General features: G+C 48.9%; 1 protein-coding gene across 1 annotated transcript in view; it reads right to left on the bottom strand.

The window, feature by feature from the left end:
- Positions 1-4149: 4149 nt before the first annotated feature.
- Positions 4150-19910, bottom strand: part of LOC140458823 (transcobalamin-1-like) — a 40089-nt gene continuing 24328 nt past the window's right edge. Inside the window, exons 7-9 of the mRNA XM_072553477.1 lie at positions 19356-19548; positions 18946-19064; positions 4150-5891 (exon numbers count right to left, since the gene is read on the bottom strand). Of these exons, the coding sequence (XP_072409578.1) occupies positions 5830-5891; positions 18946-19064; positions 19356-19548 (374 nt within the window). The 3' untranslated portion in view covers positions 4150-5829. The remainder of the gene's footprint in view (positions 5892-18945; positions 19065-19355; positions 19549-19910) is intronic.

Here is a 19910-nt window from a genome sequence, read left to right as displayed (position 1 = left end):
CAAGAGGGAGAGAGAGAGAGAGATATAGAGAGAGAGAATGAAAGAGACAGAGAAAGAGAGAGACTGAGGGACAATTTCACAGAATCAGACAGGGAGTAAGTGGACAGAGAGCAAGAGACTGAGAGCTGGATTGAGACCAATGGACAGACGGCAAGGTGGACAGACAAAGAGGGGGATAAAGAGAGAGAGAGAAAGAGAGAGAGACAGATTGGGGGACAGAGAGAGAGAGAGAGACAAAAATGAAGAGAATGAGAGACAGGCAGAAATAGAGTCAGAGGGAGAGGCACTCACAGAATAGGACAGACAGAAAGGTGTCAGGGAGAAAGAGATAGTGAGAGAGAGAGAGAGGGAGAGAGAGAGAGAGACAAAGAGGGCGAGAGAGTGAAAAAGAGACAAAGAGAGAGGAATGGAGAGAGAGGCAGAGAGAGACACAGGCAGACACAAACAAAGAGATAAAAACAATGACTGCAGATGCTGGAAACCAGATTCTGGATTAGTGATGCTGGCAGAGCACAGCAGTTCAGGCAGCATCCGAGGAGCAGCGAAATCGACGTTTCGGGCAAAAGCCCTTCATCAGGAATAAAGGGCTTTTGCCAGAAACGTCGATTTCGTTGCTCCTTGCATGCTGCCTGAACTGCTGTGCTCTGCCAGCACCACTAATCCAGAGAGAAACAAAGACAGAGAGAGAGAGAGAGACAGGAGGAGACACAGAAATACAGAGAGAGACAGAAACAGGGACAGACAGAGGGAGATGGAGTGACAGACCACAGAAAAGGTGATAGGGAGAGAAAGGGCAAAGAGAGAGAGAGGGAGAGAGACACACACACACACACACACACACACACATGGAGTCTCACACACACACACACACACACACACACACACACATGGAGTCACACACACACACACACACACACACAGTCACACACACACACACACACATGGTGACACACACAGAAGTCCACACACACAGACAGTTAGAGGGACAGAAAGAGGGAATAAGAGAATCCAAAACAAGCACACAAAGGGAAAATGAGCAGGGTACATTTTCATTTCCATGGTGCCTGTCACCACCACAGGCCATCATTCAGTGGTACAGATAAAGGGCTTTATTTAAACTGGAGTCATGTGGATGGAGGAGTTGAGGAAGTCCATTGGTGCACAGCAAGATCCCAATCCTAGTGCTGGACTCTGACAGGTACCTGAGGTGAAGGACAGACAGCAGTGGACTTGGGACTGCAGCGAGAAACTCCCTTGACCTCCCAGAAACATGCGTGAGAATTTAACACCCAACTCGAAGGGCACAGCAGGAATCAGTTTATTGTACAGCTCAGCACTGACCCTCCGACAGTGCGGCACTCCCTCAGCACTGACCCTCCAACGGTGCGGCACTCCCTCAGCACTGACCCTCCAACAGTGCAGCCCTCCCTCAGCACTGACCATCCGACAGTGCGGCACTCCCTCAGCACTGACCCTCCGACAGTGCGGCACTCCCTCAGCACTGACCGTCTGACAGTGTGGCACTCCCTCAGCACTGACCCTCTGACAATGCGGCACTCCCTCAGCACTGACCCTCCGACAGTGCGGCACTCCCTCAGCACTGACCCTCCGACAGTGCCCACTCCCTCAGCACTGACCCTCCGACAGTGCGGCACTCCCTCAGCACTGACCATCCGACAGTGCGACACTCCCTCAGCACTGACCCTCCGACAGTGCGGCACTACCTCAGCACTGACCCTCCGACAGTGCGGCACTCCCTCAGCACTGACCGTCTGACAGTGTGGCACTCCCTCAGCTCTGACCCTCTGACAATGCGGCACTCCCTCAGCAGTGATCCTCCGACAGTGCGGCACTCCCTCAGCACTGACCGTCTGACAGTGTGGCACTCCCTCAGCTCTGACCCTCCCACAGTGCCCACTCCCTCAGCTCTGACCCTCTGACAATGCGGCACTCCCTCAGCACTGACCCTCCGACAGTGCCCACTCCCTCAGCACTGACCGTCTGACAGTGTGGCACTCCCTCAGCTCTGACCCTCTGACAATGCGGCGTTCCCTCAGCACTGACCCTCCGACAGTGCCCACTCCCTCAGCACTGACCCTCTGACAGTGCCCACTCCCTCAGCAGTGACCCTCCGACAGTGCGGCACTCCCTCAGCACTGACCGTCTGACAGTGTGGCACTCCCTCAGCTCTGACCCTCCCACAGTGCCCACTCCCTCAGCACTGACCCTCTGACAGTGCGGCACTCCCTCAGCACTGACCCTCCGACAGTGCAGTCCTTCCTCAGCACTGACCCTCTGACAGTGCCCACTCCCTCAGCTCTGACCCTCCGACAGTGCCCACTCCCTCAGCACTGACCCTCTGAAAGTGCACACTCCCTCAGCACTGACCCTCCGACAGTGCAGTCCTCCCTCAGCACTGACCCTCCGACAGTGCGGCACTCCCTCAGCACTGTCGGTCTGACAGTGTGGCAGTCCCTCAGCACTGACCCTCTGACAGCACTGCACTCCCTCAGGACTGACTCTCCAGGTCAGGGTGGATTGGTCCTGGGAAGTGCAGGGTTTGGGGATAAAATCCTCACAGTGCCTGCCCTCACAACTCTCAGAGTGGAAGGTGTTCTTTGATCTCCCACTTTGGGATTGTCCTGCAGACAATAGATTGGAGACAAACTCTCTTTGTAGTGTGTGTGTGTGTGAGAGAATTCCTCTTGCTTTCTCATTAACAGAGCTCATTAGTTATGGATTTATTGTGATTTCTCAGGTCACACTGTGTCGAACACATACAACTCTCTTTTCCAGAACGCTTCCCATTGCAAACTTTTGAATGAGGAGACAGACAATGGCTGCAGGAGGAGGCCATTCGGCCCTTCGAGCCTGCACCATCTTTCAATACGATCATGGCTGATCATGTCATCTCAGGATCCCATTCCCACCCTCTCCTCACACCCCTTTAGCCACTTGTCCAGTTCCCTCTTGAACATTTAGAGTCATTGAGATGTACAGCACAGAAACAGACCGTTCAGCCCAACTTGTCCAGGTACGCCAACCCAATCTAGTCCCACCTGCCAGCACCCGGCCCGTATCCCTCTCAACCCACCCTCTGCGTGAAAAATTTGCCTCTTAGGTCCAGTTTAAATCTTTCCCCTCTCACCCTAAACCTATGCCCATCTAGTTCTGGACTCCCCCACCCCAGGGAATAGACCTTGTCTGTTTACCCTATCCATGCCCCTCATGATTTTATAAACCTCTATACGGTCACCCCTCAGCCTCCAACGCTCCAGGGAAAACAGCCCCAGCCTGTTCAGCCTCTCCCTGGAGCTCAAACCCTCCAACCCTGGCAACATCCTTGTAAATCTTTTCTGAAACCTTTCAAGTTTCACAACATCCTTCAGATAGGAAGGAGACCAGAACTGCACACAACATTCCAAAAGTGGCCGAACCAATGTCCTGTAGAGCCGCAACATGACCTCCCAACTCCAATACTCAGTGCATAGACCCATAAAGGAGCGCATAGGAACTGGCCCCCAACAGCTTCCTGTGGGAGAGATTTCCACAGGTTCCCAACTCTGAGTGCAGAAATTCTCCCTCATCTCAGTCCGGAATGGCTTATCCCTGATTCTTAGACTCTGCCTCCCAATTCTGAACTTGCCCAAAATCGGGAATGTCCTTCCTGTATCTGACCTGACCATTCCCATCAGGATTTTATATCTTTCCACGAGATCCTTCCTGTCATTCCTCTAAATTCCAGCCAGTACAAGCCCAGTCCATCTAGTCTTTCCTCATATGTCAGTCATGTAGGGATGGAGCCAATCTTTCCCGGACTGATTCGAACAGCAGCTACAACCCCGAGACACAGCGATGATCCCCGACATAGAGGGGTTGTCTTTGAAGCAAAGAGTAAACAGGTTTTCGAAGGCTGATGTGGCTGTCTGCAGGATGATCTTTGGAGGGTTGGCCTTGACCGATGGGCCAAATGGCCTCCATCTGCACTGTCGGGAGTCTATGGGGTGGGAGAAGGATCAAACCTGAGGGGGTCAATCCCAAACCCTTTTTTTTAATTTCTGCCCTGACTATTTCAATTTGAGGGAAGGTTTCTGTAGACTCTTGTGTAGTTAATATTCCAAATGAGAGGCCACTCCAGTCAATCTGGTTTTTATTTGATAGAGAAGATAAGAAAAGTGGTCAACATTTAGGAACACCACAATGGATAATTTTTTTCCCTGAAGCTGGATATTGAGAGGGAATGTGGGAACCTCGAAAACGTGACAATTATTCACCAGCGAGGATAGCAATCATGGTAAAAAGCTTCAAATGAAGGAAGTATCACAGATTATAACATCAGCAGCTGCAGACCCGCCTCACTAGGGAGAGAGTGTCAGGACTGGAACTTTCCTTGAGTTAGTTTTAAATGGAATTCTAAAACGGGGGAGAAGTGAGGAGGGTCAGAAGGGTGTAGGGTGGGATTTCCTGAACTCACGGGCTGCACTGGCAGAGCAGTGGGAATCAGGGGACACTGGAGAGTCCGGGGCTGGGGCGGTTACAGTGATAGGGAGGGGGTGTAGGGGCTGGAGGGGGTGTAGGGGCTGGAGGGGGTTACAGAGATAGGGAGGGGGGTGTAGGGGCTGGAGGGGGTTACAGAGATAGGGAGGGGGTGTAGGGGCTGGAGGGGGTTACAGAGATAGGGAGGGGGTGTAGGGGCTGGGGGGGTTACAGAGATAGGGAGGGGGTGTAGGGGCTGGAGGGGGTGTAGGGGCTGGAGGGGGTTACAGAGATAGGGAGGGGGGTGTAGGGGCTGGAGGGGGTTACAGAGATAGGGAGGGGGTGTAGGGGCTGGAGGGTGTAACAGAGTTAGGGAGAGGGTTTAGGGGCTGGAGGGGGTTACAGAAATAGAGAGGGGGTGTAGGGGCTGGACGGGGCTACAAAAATAGGGAGGGGGTGTAGGGGCTGGAGGGGGTGTAGGGGCTGGAGGGGGCTTTCAGAGATAGGGAGGGGGTGTAGGGGCTGCAGGGGGTTACAGAGATAAGGAGGGGGTGTAGGGGCTGAAGGGGGTTTCAGAGATAGGGAGGGGGTGTAGGGGCTGGAGGGGGTTACAGAGATAGGGAGGGGGTGTAGGGGCTGGAGGAGGTTACAGAGATAGGGAGGGGGTGTAGGGGCTGGAGGGGGTTACAGAGATAGGGAGGGGGTGTAGGGGCTGGTGGAAGTTACAGAGATAGGGAGGGGGTGTAGGGGCTGGAGAGGGTTACAGAGATAGGGAGGGGGTGTAGGGGCTGGAGAGGGTTACAGAGATAGGGAGGGGGTGTAGGGACTGGAGGGGGTACAGAGATAGGGAGAGGGTGTAGGGGCTGGAGAGGGTTACAGAGATAGGGGGGAGCTGGCAGGGGTTACAGAGATAGGGATGGGGTGCACAGACAGACAGGAAGACATTGCATGTTGTATTTCCCTGGAAGTCTGTGAATGACCTGGTGGTGGGGAGGATGATCAGAGAATGGAAACTGCTGTCGAGTTGGAAATGGGGTAACGGGGGTTTCGATGTGCTGATGCATGGAGAGGGGAGACACAATGCAGAACCAAAGCTACAAAGAGAGAATGGTGTGAGCTCAGTATTAATCAGTCAGAGAGGTGATACAGACAGCATCTTTAAGTTAGTTTGAGAGACTCCCAAGTTCAAAGCAGAACGCCTTCTGTGTGAGGAGAAAGGGGTAGGTGATTTCCGAATAAGCAGGAGGCATACTGGGATGGTACTGGAGGGCAGCATCATGGGAGAAGGAGAAGATTCCTTCCTTGCGTTCCATTGTTCTCGATTTCCCTTCCTGAATCGCACTCAGTTCCTTATCAGTAGTGGCTGTATTTTGCAAAGATTTGCTCCCCTTCTTTGGGCTTGTAATCACCGATACCTGGCAAGGCAAAGTAATAAACAATCTCAGGGCCCTTCCTCAACACCCAGCAACTGGGTTCGGAACAGGGGGGAGAGGGTGGGGAGGTGTGTGTGAGAGAGAGTTACAACCTCTCGTGTACGAGTTTTTTTTATTAGATTACTTACAGTGTGGAAACAGGCCCTTCGGCCCAACAAGTCCACACCGACCCTCCGAAGCGCAACCCACCGAGACCCATTCCCCTACACCTAACACTACAGGCAATTTAGCGTGACCAATTCACCTACCCTGCACATTTTTGGACTGTGGGAGAAAACTGGAACCCGGAGGAAACCCACGCCGAGAATGTACAAACTCCACACAGTCAGTCACCTGAGGTGGGAATTGAACCTGGGTCTGTGGCGCTGTAAGGCAGCAGTGCTAACCACTGTGCCACCCACAGTCGACAAATGGAGAGTCACAGATAGAGAGAGAGTGAGATGGGGACAGAGATGGGGAGAGAGAGAGACTGGGGAGGGGAGTGAGAGAGAAAGATTGGAGAAGGGAGAGACAGAGAGAGGCGGGGAAGTAAAGAGAGAGAGAGAGAGAGAAAGGTTGGGGAACGGGTGCGGAGAGAGAGAGTTACAACCTTATGTACAATTGTGCAGGAGTTATGTCAATGAATGAATACTCCAGGGTATAGTGTTATAAGAGTGTTCTAAGAGTTTAGTTATTGGATTTTTAAAAATGTATTGATGGGATCAGAGTGCTGTTGGCTGGACCAGAAATTCTTGTCCATCCCAGACAGCAGTTAAGAGTTAATCACATTGCTGTGGGTCTGGAGTCATATGAGGTAAAAACACGGACTGCAGATGCTGGAAACCAGAGTCTAGATTAGAGTGGTGCTGGAAAAGCACAGCAGGTCAGGCAGCATCCGAGGGGCAGGAAAATCGACATTTCGGGCAAAAGCCCTTCAATCGAAAATGGTTTCACGAAGAATAATGCAGAGTACAGTGCTGCAGGAGCTGGGTACACACAATAATGCAGAGTACAGTGCTGCAGGAGCTGGGTATACAAAATAATGCAGAGTACAGTGCTGCAGGAGGTGGGTATACAGAATAATGCAGAGTATAGTGCTGCAGGAGCTGGGTATACAAAATAATGCAGAGTACAGTGCTGCAGGAGGTGGGTATACAGAATAATGCAGAGTATAGTGCTGCAGGAGGTGGGTATACAAAATAATGCAGAGTACAGTGCTGCAGGAGCTGGGTACACACAATAATGCAGAGTACAGTGCTGCAGGAGCTGGGTATACAAAATAATGCAGAGTACAGTGCTGCAGGAGCTGGGTATACAGAATAATGCAGAGTACAGTGCTGCAGGAGCTGGGTATAGAGAATAATGCAGAGTACAGTGCTGCAGGAGCTGGGTACACACAATAATGCAGAGTACAGTGCTGCAGGAGCTGGGTATACAAAATAATGCAGAGTACAGTGCTGCAGGAGGTGGGTATACAGAATAATGCAGAGTATAGTGCTGCAGGAGGTGGGTTTACAGAATAATGTAGAGTACAGTGCTGCAGGAGGTGGGTATACAGAATAATGCAGAGTACAGTGCTGCAGGAGCTGGGTATACAGAATAATGCAGAGTACAGTGCTGCAGGAGGTGGGTATAGAGAATAATGCAGAGTACAGTGCTGCAGGAGGTGGGTATAGAGAATAATGCAGAGTACAGTGCTGCAGGAGCTGGGTATACAGAATAATGCAGAGTACAGTGCTGCAGGAGCTGGGTATAGAGAATAATGCAGAGTACAGTGCTGCAGGAGGTGGGGAAACAGAATAATGCAGAGTACAGTGCTGCAGGAGGTGGGTATACAGAATAATGCAGACTACAGTGCTGCAGGAGCTGGGTATAGAGAATAATGCAGAGTACAGTGCTGCAGGAGCTGGGTATACAGAATAATGCAGAGTACAGTGCTGCAGGAGCTGGGTTTACACAATAATGTACAGTACAGTGCTGCAGGAGCTGGGTATAGAGAATAATGCAGAGTACAGTGCTGCAGGAGCTGGGTTTACAGAATAATGTAGAGTACAGTGCTGCAGGAGCTGGGTATAGAGAATAATACAGAGTACAGTGCTGCAGGAGCTGGGTATACAGAATAATGCAGAGTACAGTGCTGCAGGAGGTGGGTATAGAGAATAATGCAGAGTACAGTGCTGCAGGAGGTGGGTATACAGAATAATGCAGAGTACAGTGCTGCAGGAGGTGGGTATACAGAATAATGCAGAGTACAGTGCTGCAGGAGGTGGGTATACAGAATAATGCAGAGTACAGTGCTGCAGGAGCTGGGTATAGAGAATAATGCAGAGTACAGTGCTGCAGGAGGTGGGTATAGAGAATAATGTAGAGTACAGTGCTGCAGGAGCTGGGTATACAGAATAATGCAGAGTGCAGTGCTGCAGGAGGTGGGTATAGAGAATCATGAAGAGTACAGTGCTGCAGGAGGTGGGTATAGAGAATAATGCAGAGTGCAGTGCTGCAGGAGGTGGGTATACAGAATTATGCAGAGTACAGTGCTGCAGGAGCTGGGTATAGAGAATAATGCAGAGTACAGTGCTGCAGGAGGTGGGTATACAGAATAATGCAGAGTACAGTGCTGCAGGAGGTGGGTATAGAGAATAATGCAGAGTACAGTGCTGCAGGAGCTGGGTATACAGAATAATGCAGAGTACAGTGCTGCAGGAGGTGGGTTTACAGAATAATGCAGAGTACAGTGCTGCAGTAGCTGGGTAAACAGAATAATGCAGAGTACAGTGCTGCAGGAGCTGGGTATAGAGAATAATGCAGAGTAGAGTGCTGCAGGAGCTGGGTATAGAGAATAATGCAGAGTACAGTGCTGCAGGAGCTGGGTATACAGAATAATGCAGAGTACAGTGCTGCAGGAGCTGGGTATACAGAATAATGCAGAGTACAGTCCTGCAGGAGCTGGGTATACAGAATAATGTAGAGTACAGTGCTGCAGGAGCTGGGTATACAAAATAATGCAGAGTATAGTGCTGCAGGAGGTGGGTATACATAATAATGCAGAGTACAGTGCTGCAGGAGCTGGGTATACAAAATAATGCAGAGTATAGTGCTGCAGGAGGTGGGTATACATAATAATGCAGAGTACAGTGCTGCAGGAGCTGGGTATACAAAATAATGCAAAGTATAGTGCTGCAGGAGCTGGGTATATAGAATAATGTAGAGTACAGTGCTGCAGGAGCTGGGTATACAAAATAATGCAGAGTATAGTGCTGCAGGAGGTGGGTATACAGAATAATGTAGAGTACAGTGCTGCAGGAGCTGGGTATACAAAATAATGCAGAGTATAGTGCTGCAGGAGGTGGGTATACATAATAATGCAGAGTACAGTTCTGCAGGAGGTGGGTATACAGAATAATGTAGAGTACAGTGCTGCAGGAGCTGGGTATACAAAATAATGCAGAGTATAGTGCTGCAGGAGGTGGGTATACATAATAATGTAGAGTACAGTGCTGCAGGAGCTGGGTATACAAAATAATGCAGAGTATAGTGCTGCAGGAGGTGGGTATACATAATAATGCAGAGTACAGTGCTGCAGGAGGTGGGTATAGAGAATAATGCAGAGTACAGTGCTGCAGGAGGTGGGTTTACAGAATAATGCAGAGTACAGTGCTGCAGGAGGTGGGTATAGAGAATAACGCAGAGTACAGTGCTGCAGGAGCTGGGTATACAGAATAATGCAGAGTACAGTGCTGCAGGAGGTGGGTAGAGAGAATAATGTAGAGTACAGTGCTGCAGGAGCTGGGTATAGAGAATAATGCAGAGTACAGTGCTGCAGGAGGTGGGTATAGAGAATAATGCAGAGTACAGTGCTGCAGGAGGTGGGTTTACAGAATAATGCAGAGTACAGTGCTGCAGGAGGTGGGTATAGAGAATAATGCAGAGTACAGTGCTGCAGGAGGTGGGTATAGAGAATAATGCAGAGTATAGTGCTGCAGGAGCTGGGTATATAGAATAATGCAGAGTACAGTGCTGCAGGAGTTGGGTATACAGAATAATGCAGAGTACAGTGCTGCAGGAGTTGGGTATAGAGAATAATGCAGAGTACAGTGCTGCAGGAGCTGGGTATACAGAATAATGCAGAGTACAGTACTGCAGGAGGTGGGTATACAGAATAATGCAGAGTACAGTGCTGCAGGAGGTGGGTATAGAGAATAATGCAGAGTACAGTGCTGCAGGAGGTGGGTTTACAGAATAATGCAGAGTACAGTGCTGCAGGAGGTGGGTATAGAGAATAATGCAGAGTACAGTGCTGCAGGAGCTGGGTATACAGAATAATGCAGAGTATAGTGCTGCAGGAGGTGGGTATAGAGAATAATGCAGAGTACAGTGCTGCAGGAGGTGGGTAGAGAGAATAATGTAGAGTACAGTGCTGCAGGAGCTGAATATACAGAATAATGCAGAGTACAGTGCTGCAGGAGGTGGGTATAGAGAATAATGCAGAGTACAGTGCTGCAGGAGGTGGGTTTACAGAATAATGCAGAGTACAGTGCTGCAGGAGGTGGGTATAGAGAATAATGCAGAGTACAGTGCTGCAGGAGGTGGGTATAGAGAATAATGCAGAGTATAGTGCTGCAGGAGCTGGGTATATAGAATAATGCAGAGTACAGTGCTGCAGGAGTTGGGTATACAGAATAATGCAGAGTACAGTGCTGCAGGAGTTGGGTATAGAGAATAATGCAGAGTACAGTGCTGCAGGAGCTGGGTTTACAGAATAATGCAGAGTACAGTGCTGCAGGAGGTGGGTATACAGAATAATGCAGAGTACAGTGCTGCAGGAGGTGGGTATAGAGAATAATGCAGAGTACAGTGCTGCAGGAGCTGGGTATACAGAATAATGCAGAGTACAGTGCTGCAGGAGGTGGGTTTACAGAATAATGCAGAGTACAGTGCTGCAGTAGCTGGGTAAACAGAATAATGCAGAGTACAGTGCTGCAGGAGCTGGGTATAGAGAATAATGCAGAGTATAGTGCTGCAGGAGCTGGGTATAGAGAATAATGCAGAGTACAGTGCTGCAGGAGCTGGGTATACAGAATAATGCAGAGTACAGTGCTGCAGGAGCTGGGTATACAGAATAATGCAGAGTACAGTGCTGCAGGAGCTGGGTATACAGAATAATGTAGAGTACAGTGCTGCAGGAGCTGGGTATACAAAATAATGCAGAGTACAGTGCTGCAGGAGCTGGGTATACAGAATAATGCAGAGTACAGTGCTGCAGGAGGTGGGTATACATAATAATGCAGAGTACAGTGCTGCAGGAGCTGGGTATACAAAATAATGCAGAGTATAGTGCTGCAGGAGGTGGGTATACATAATAATGCAGAGTACAGTGCTGCAGGAGCTGGGTATAGAGAATAATGCAGAGTATAGTGCTGCAGGAGCTGGGTATAGAGAATAATGCAGAGTACAGTGCTGCAGGAGCTGGGTATACAGAATAATGCAGAGTACAGTGCTGCAGGAGCTGGGTATACAGAATAATGCAGAGTACAGTGCTGCAGGAGGTGGGTATACATAATAATGCAGAGTACAGTGCTGCAGGAGCTGGGTATACAAAATAATGCAGAGTATAGTGCTGCAGGAGGTGGGTATACATAATAATGCAGAGTACAGTGCTGCAGGAGCTGGGTATACAAAATAATGCAGAGTATAGTGCTGCAGGAGCTGGGTATATAGAATAATGTAGAGTACAGTGCTGCAGGAGCTGGGTATACAAAATAATGCAGAGTATAGTGCTGCAGGAGCTGGGTATACAGAATAATGTAGAGTACAGTGCTGCAGGAGCTGGGTATACAAAATAATGCAGAGTATAGTGCTGCAGGAGGTGGGTATACATAATAATGCAGAGTACAGTGCTGCAGGAGCTGGGTATACAGAATAATGTAGAGTACAGTGCTGCAGGAGCTGGGTATACAAAATAATGCAGAGTATAGTGCTGCAGGAGGTGGGTATACATAATAATGTAGAGTACAGTGCTGCAGGAGCTGGGTATACAAAATAATGCAGAGTATAGTGCTGCAGGAGGTGGGTATACATAATAATGCAGAGTACAGTGCTGCAGGAGCTGGGTATACAAAATAATGCAGAGTATAGTGCTGCAGGAGCTGGGTATATAGAATAATGCAGAGTACAGTGCTGCAGGAGGTGGGTATACAGAATAATGCAGAGTACAGTGCTGCAGGAGGTGGGTATACAGAATAATGCAGAGTACAGTGCTGCAGGAGGTGGGTATAGAGAATAATGCAGAGTACTGTGCTGCAGGAGGTGGGTTTACAGAATAATGCAGAGTACAGTGCTGCAGGAGGTGGGTATAGAGAATAACGCAGAGTACAGTGCTGCCGGAGCTGGGTATACAGAATAATGCAGAGTACAGTGCTGCAGGAGGTGGGTAGAGAGAATAATGTAGAGTACAGTGCTGCAGGAGCTGGGTATAGAGAATAATGCAGAGTACAGTGCTGCAGGAGGTGGGTATAGAGAATAATGCAGAGTACAGTGCTGCAGGAGGTGGGTTTACAGAATAATGCAGAGTACAGTGCTGCAGGAGGTGGGTATAGAGAATAATGCAGAGTACAGTGCTGCAGGAGGTGGGTATAGAGAATAATGCAGAGTATAGTGCTGCAAGAGCTGGGTATATAGAATAATGCAGAGTACAGTGCTGCAGGAGCTGGGTATACAGAATAATGCAGAGTACAGTGCTGCAGGAGTTGGGTATAGAGAATAATGCAGAGTACAGTGCTGCAGGAGCTGGGTATACAGAATAATGCAGAGTACAGTGCTGCAGGAGGTGGGTATACAGAATAATGCAGAGTACAGTGCTGCAGGAGGTGGGTATAGAGAATAATGCAGAGTACAGTGCTGCAGGAGGTGGGTTTAGAGAATAATGCAGAGTACAGTGCTGCAGGAGGTGGGTATAGAGAATAATGCAGAGTACAGTGCTGCAGGAGCTGGGTATACAGAATAATGCAGAGTACAGTGCTGCAGGAGGTGGGTAGAGAGAATAATGTAGAGTACAGTGCTGCAGGAGCTGGGTAAACAGAATAATGCAGAGTACAGTGCTGCAGGAGGTGGGTACAGAGAATAATGCAGAGTACAGTGCTGCAGGAGGTGGGTTTACAGAATAATGCAGAGTACAGTGCTGCAGGAGTTGGGTATAGAGAATAATGCAGAGTACAGTGCTGCAGGAGGTGGGTATAGAGAATAATGCAGAGTATAGTGCTGCAGGAGCTGGGTATATAGAATAATGCAGAGTACAGTGCTGCAGGAGTTGGGTATACAGAATAATGCAGAGTACAGTGCTGCAGGAGTTGGGTATAGAGAATAATGCAGAGTACAGTGCTGCAGGAGCTGGGTTTACAGAATAATGCAGAGTACAGTGCTGCAGGAGGTGGCCTTACAGAATAATGCAGAGTACAGTGCTACAGGAGTTGGGTATAGAGAATAATGCAGAGTACAGTGCTGCAGGAGGTGGGTTTACAGAATAATGCAGAGGATAGTGCTGCAGGAGTTGGGTAGAGAGAATAATGCAGAGTACAGTGCTGCAGGAGCTGGGTATACAGAATAATGCAGAGTACAGTGCTGCAGGAGGCGGGTATACAGAATAATGCAGAGTACAGTGCTCCAGGAGGTGGGTATAGAGAATAATGCAGAGTACAGTGCTGCAGGAGCTGGGTATACAGAATAATGCAGAGTACAGTGCTGCAGGAGCTGGGTATACAGAATAATGCAGAGTACAGTGCTGCAGGAGCGGGGTATAGAGAATAATGAAGAGTACAGTGCTGCAGGAGCTGGGTATACAGAATAATGCAGAGTACAGTGCTGCAGGAGCTGGGTATACAGAAGAATGCAGACTACAGTGCTGCAGGAGGTGGGTATACAGAATAATGCAGAGTACAGTGCTGCAGGAGCTGGGTATACAGAATAATGCAGAGTACAGTGCTGCAGGAGCTGGGTATACAGAATAATGCAGAGTACAGTGCTGCAGGAGGTGTGTATAGAGAATAATGCAGAGTACAGTGCTGCAGGAGGTGGGTATACAGAATAATGCAGAGTACAGTGCTGCAGGAGCTGGGTATAGAGAATAATGCAGAGTACAGTGCTGCAGGAGCTGGGTATACAGAATAATGTAGAGTACAGTGCTGCAGGAGCTGGGTATACAGAATAATGCAGAGTACAGTGCTGCAGGAGCTGGGTATACAGAATAATGCAGAGTGCAGTGCTGCAGGAGGTGGGTATAGAGAATAATGCAGAGTACAGTGCCGCAGGAGGTGGGTATACAGAATAATGCAGAGTACAGTTCTGCAGGAGCTGGGTATACAGAATAATGCAGAGTACAGTGCTGCAGGAGCTGGGTATAGAGAATAATGCAGAGTACAGTGGTGCAGGAGGTGGGTATAGAGAATAATGCAGAGTACAGTGCTTCAGGAGCTGGGTATACAGAATAATGCAGAGTACAGTGCTGCAGGAGGTGGGTATAGAGAATAATGCAGAGTACAGTGCTGCAGGAGCTGGGTATATAGAATAATGTAGAGTACAGTGCTTCAGGAGCTGGGTATATAGAATAATGTAGAGTACAGTGCTTCAGGAGGTGGGTATAGAGAATAATGCAGAGTACAGTGCTGCAAGAGCTGGGTATACAGAATAATGCAGAGTACAGTGCTGCAGGAGCTGGGTATAGAGAATAATGCAGAGTACAGTGCTGCAGGAGCTGGGTATACAGAATAATGCAGAGTACAGTGCTGCAAGAGCTGGGTATAGAGAATAATGCAGAGTACAGTGCTGCAGGAGCTGGGTATACAGAATAATGCAGAGTACAGTGCTGCAGGAGCTGGGTATAGAGAATAATGCAGAGTACAGTGCTGCAGGAGCTGGGTATACAGAATAATGCAGAGTACAGTGCTGCAGGATCTGGGTATACAGAATAATGCAGAGTACAGTGCTGCAGGAGGTGGGTATACAGAATAATGCAGAGTACAGTGCTGCAGGATTTGGGTATACAGAATAATGCAGAGTACAGTGCTGCAGGAGCTGGGTATATAGAATAATGTAGAGTACAGTGCTGAAGGAGGTGGGTATAGAGAATAATGTAGAGTACAGTGCTGCAGGAGCTGGGTATACAGAATAATGCAGAGTACAGTGCTGCAGGAGCTGGGTATACAGAATAATGCAGAGTACAGTGCTGCAGGAGGTGGGTATAGAGAATAATGCAGAGTACAGTGCTGCAGGAGGTGGGTATAGAGAATAATGCAGAGTACAGTGCTGCAGGAGGTGGGTATAGAGAATAATGCAGAGTACAGTGCTGCAGGAGCTGGGTATAGAGAATAGTGCAGAGTACAGTGCTGCAGGAGCTGGGTAAACAGAATAATGTAGAGTACAGTGCTGCAGGAGCTGGGTATACAGAATAATGCAGAGTACAGTGCTGCAGGAGCTGGGTATACAGAATAATGCAGTGTACAGTGCTGCAGGAGGTGGGTATAGAGAATAATGCAGAGTACAGTGCTGCAGGAGGTGGGTATACAGAATAATGCAGAGTACAGTGGTGCAGGAGCTGGGTATACAGAATAATGCAGAGTACAGTGCTGCAGGAGGTGGGTATAGAGAATAATGCAGAGTACAGTGCTGCAGGAACTGGGTATACAGAATAATGCAGAGTACAGTGCTGCAAGAGCTGGGTATAGAGAATAATGCAGAGTACAGTGCTGCAGGAATTGGGTATACAGAATAATGCAGAGTACAATGCTGCAGGAGGTGGGTATAGAGAATAATGCAGAGTACAGTGCTGCAGGATCTGGGTATACAGAATAATGCAGAGTACAGTGCTGCAGGAGCTGGGTATACAGAATAATGCAGAGTACAGTGCTGCAGGAGCTGGGTATACAGAATAATGCAGAGTACAGTGCTGCAGGAGGTGGGTATACAGAATAATGCAGAGTACAGTGCTGCAGGAGGTGGGTATAGAGAATAATGCAGAGTACAGTGCTGCAGGAGGTGGGTATACAGAATAATGCAGAGTACAGTGCTGCAGGAGCTGGGTATACAGAATAATGCAGAGTACAGTGCTGCAGGAGCTGGGTATAGAGAATAATGCAGAGTACAGTGCTGCAGGAGCTGGGTATACAGAATAATGCAGAGTACAGTGCTGCAAGAGCTGGGTATACAGAATAATGCAGAGTACAGTGCTGCAGGAGGTGAGTATACAGAATAATGCAGAGTACAGTGCTGCAGGAGGTGGGTATACAGAATAATGCAGAGTACAGTGCTGTAGGAGCTGGGTATGGAGAATAATGCAGAGTACAGTGCTGCAGGAGCTGGGTATAGAGAATAATGCAGAGTACAGTGCTGCAGGAGGTGGGTATACAGAATAATGCAGAGTACAGTGCTGCAGGAGCTGGGTATAGAGAATAATGCAGAGTACAGTGCTGCAGGAGCTGGGTATACAGAATAATGCAGAGTACAGTGCTGCAAGAGCTGGGTATACAGAATAATGCAGAGTACAGTGCTGCAGGAGGTGAGTATACAGAATAATGCAGAGTACAGTGCTGCAGGAGGTGGGTATACAGAATAATGCAGAGTACAGTGCTGTAGGAGCTGGGTATGGAGAATAATGCAGAGTACAGTGCTGCAGGAGGTGGGTATAGAGAATAATGCAGAGTACAGTGCTGCAGGAGGTGGGTATACAGAATAATGCAGAGTACAGTGCTGCAGGAGCTGGGTATAGAGAATAATGCAGAGTACAGTGCTGCAGGAGCTGGGTATACAGAATAATGCAGAGTACAGTGCTGCAGGAGGTGGGTATACAGAATAATGCAGAGTACAGTGCTGCAGGAGCTGGGTATACAGAATAATGTAGACTACAGTGCTCCAGGAGGTGGGTATACAGAATAATGCAGAGTACAGTGCTGCAGGAGCTGGGTATACAGAATAATGTAGAGTACAGTGCTCCAGGAGGTGGGTATACAGAATAATGCAGAGTACAGTGCTGCAGGAGCTGGGTATACAGAATAATGCAGAGTACAGTGCTGCAGGAGGTGGGTATACAGAATAATGTAGAGTACAGTGCTGCAGGAGCTGGGTATAGAGAATAATGCAGAGTACAGTGCTGCAGGAGGTGGGTATACAGAATAATGTAGAGTACAGTGCTGCAGGAGCTGGGTAAACAGAATAATGCAGAGTACAGTGCTGCAGGAGGTGGGTATACAGAATAATGTAGAGTCCAGTGCTGCAGGAGGTGGGTATACAGAATAATGCAGAGTACAGTGCTTCAGGAGGTGGGTATACAGAATAATGTAGAGTACAGTGCTGCAGGAGGTGGGTATAGAGAATAATGCAGAGTACAGTGCTGCAGGAGCTGGGTATAGAGAATAATGCAGAGTACAGTGCTTCAGGAGGTGGGTATACAGAATAATGCAGAGTACAGTGCTTCAGGAGGTGGGTATAGAGAATAATGCAGAGTACAGTGCTGCAGGAGCTGGGTATAGAGAATAATGCAGAGTACAGTGCTGCAGGAGCAGGGTATACAGAATAATGCAGAGTACAGTGCTGCAGGTGGTGGGTATACAGAATAATGTAGAGTACAGTGCTGCAGGAGGTGGGTATAGAGAATAATGCTGAGTACAGTGCTCCAGGAGCTGGGTATAGAGAATAATGCTGAGTACAGTGCTGCAGGAGGTGGGTATAGAGAATAATGCAGAGTACAGTGCTGCAGGAGGTGGGTATACAGAATAATGCAGAGTACAGTGCTGCAGGAGGTGGGTATACAGAATAATGCAGAGTACAGTGCTGCAGGAGCTGGGTATACAGAATAATGCAGAGTACAGTGCTGCAGGAGGTGGGTATACAGAATAATGCAGAGTACAGTGCTGCAGGAGCTGGGTATAGAGAATAATGCAGAGTACAGTGCTGCAGGAGCAGGGTATACAGAATAATGCAGAGTACAGTGCTCCAGGAGGTGGGTATAGAGAATAATGTAGAGTACAGTGCTGCAGGAGGTGGGTATACAGTATAATGCAGAGTACAGTGCTGCAGGAGGTGGGTATAGAGAATAATGCAGAGTACAGTGCTGTAGGAGGTGGGTATAGAGAATAATGCAGAGTACAGTGCTGCAGGAGCTGGGTATCGAGAATAATGTAGAGTACAGTGCTGCAGGAGCTGGGTATAGAGAATAATGTAGAGTACAGTGCTGCAGGAGGTGGGTATACAGAATAATGCAGAGTACAGTGCTGCAGGAGGTGGGTATACAGAATAATGCAGAGTACAGTGCTGCAGGAGCTGGGTATACAGAATAATGTAGAGTACAGTGCTGCAGGAGGTGGGTATACAGAATAATGCAGAGTACAGTGCTATAGGAGGTGGGTATAGAGAATAATGCAGAGTACAGTGCTGCAGGAGCTGGGTATACAGAATAATGTAGAGTACAGTGCTGCAGGAGCTGGGTATACAGAATAATGTAGAGTACAGTGCTGCAGGAGGTGGGTATACAGAATAATGCAGAGTACAGTGCTGCAGGAGGTGGGTATACAGAATAATGCAGAGTACAGTGCTGCAGGAGCTGGGTATACAGAATAATGTAGAGTACAGTGCTGCAGGAGGTGGGTATACAGAATAATGCAGAGTACAGTGCTGCAGGAGGTGGGTATACAGAATAATGCAGAGTACAGTGCTGCAGGAGCTGGGTATACAGAATAATGTAGAGTACAGTGCTGCAGGAGGTGGGTATACAGAATAATGCAGAGTACAGTGCTGCAGGAGCTGGGTATACAGAATAATGTAGAGTACAGTGCTGAAGGAGGTGGGTATAGAGAATAATGCAGAGTACAGTGCTCCAGGAGCTGGGTATAGAGAATAATGATACTGGATCCACTGTGTACTTCCCTGCAGCTGTGTTAGTTATCTGCTGTTGGTTCAGTTTTGATGAAGGGTCACTGCACCCGAGACATTAACTCTGATTCCTCTCTGCGGCTGCTGACAGACCTGCTGAGTTTTTCCAGCCATTACTGACCTTGTAATGGTCAATTCTTACCCTGATCCAGTGGTTTGGATCCACTCAGGAGCTGCCAGTAAGTTCTGTTCTGACTGGATGCTGTTAGACCCTGGACGGTGGTCAGAGACGGGCCCCACAGATTCTGTGTGATACTGAAGCTTTGAACAGAAAATGAGGCATCATTCAGGCTGGCAATCAGAAACAGCAACCATGGAAACATAGGCAAGAGGTGTAGGAGGAGGCCATTCGGCCCTTTGAGCCTCGAGCAACATTCAGTACAATCACGGTGGATCATACAATCTCAGTATCCCGTTCCTGCTCTCTCTCTCTCTCTCTCTCTCAACCCCTTGGTCCGTTTAGCCACAAGGGTCATGTCCAGCTCCCTCCTGAGTGTATCTAATGAACTGACCCCCAGGTCAGGCGATCATCTCCTTCACAGTAGGCCATACCTGAATCGATCGGGATACAGATCCCGGGCCCGTTCCAAAACCCGGATCAAGGGACTTCCCCCAGGCACGGAAACGCTCGCAGCATCGCTGAAGGAATGGGTCAGTCCGTCCACAATGTTGTACTCCACCGTGATGGGGAGCCCCTGGGTGGTGGGAGGCGGGGATGTGCTGGACACTGGGAATGTCAGGTTACCTGCAGAGAGAGGGGGCAGAGTGGCAGACAGGGGGTGAGGAACCCCAGAGACCAGGCCCCAGCACAGCTCCGAACAGCAGTGTCACAATGGGGTTTCTACCACACCCTTTCCGATATCACACTACGACCCACACCCTCGTCACTGATCGTTTGACAAAAGGGAGACAGCAGCTTTCTCTACCCCCTCTCCATCTGCCCCTGAATTTTCCACTCCTCAACTTGTCCAGGTAAACTGCTGACTCCCTCCTCCTCAAAATGTAACAGAAGCAGAGTTGAGGGGTGAGCTGTGAGACACGTTCTCCACAATCAAACAAGTCACCGTGGGGGATGGCACTGAGCTGGGATGAGCAAATCAAAAACGA

This window comes from Chiloscyllium punctatum, chromosome 34 (genome assembly GCF_047496795.1).
Source record: "Chiloscyllium punctatum isolate Juve2018m chromosome 34, sChiPun1.3, whole genome shotgun sequence".
NCBI lineage: Eukaryota > Metazoa > Chordata > Chondrichthyes > Orectolobiformes > Hemiscylliidae > Chiloscyllium > Chiloscyllium punctatum.
Note: the sequence above shows the minus strand (reverse complement) of the source record. Positions and strands in the feature narration are given on the sequence as shown.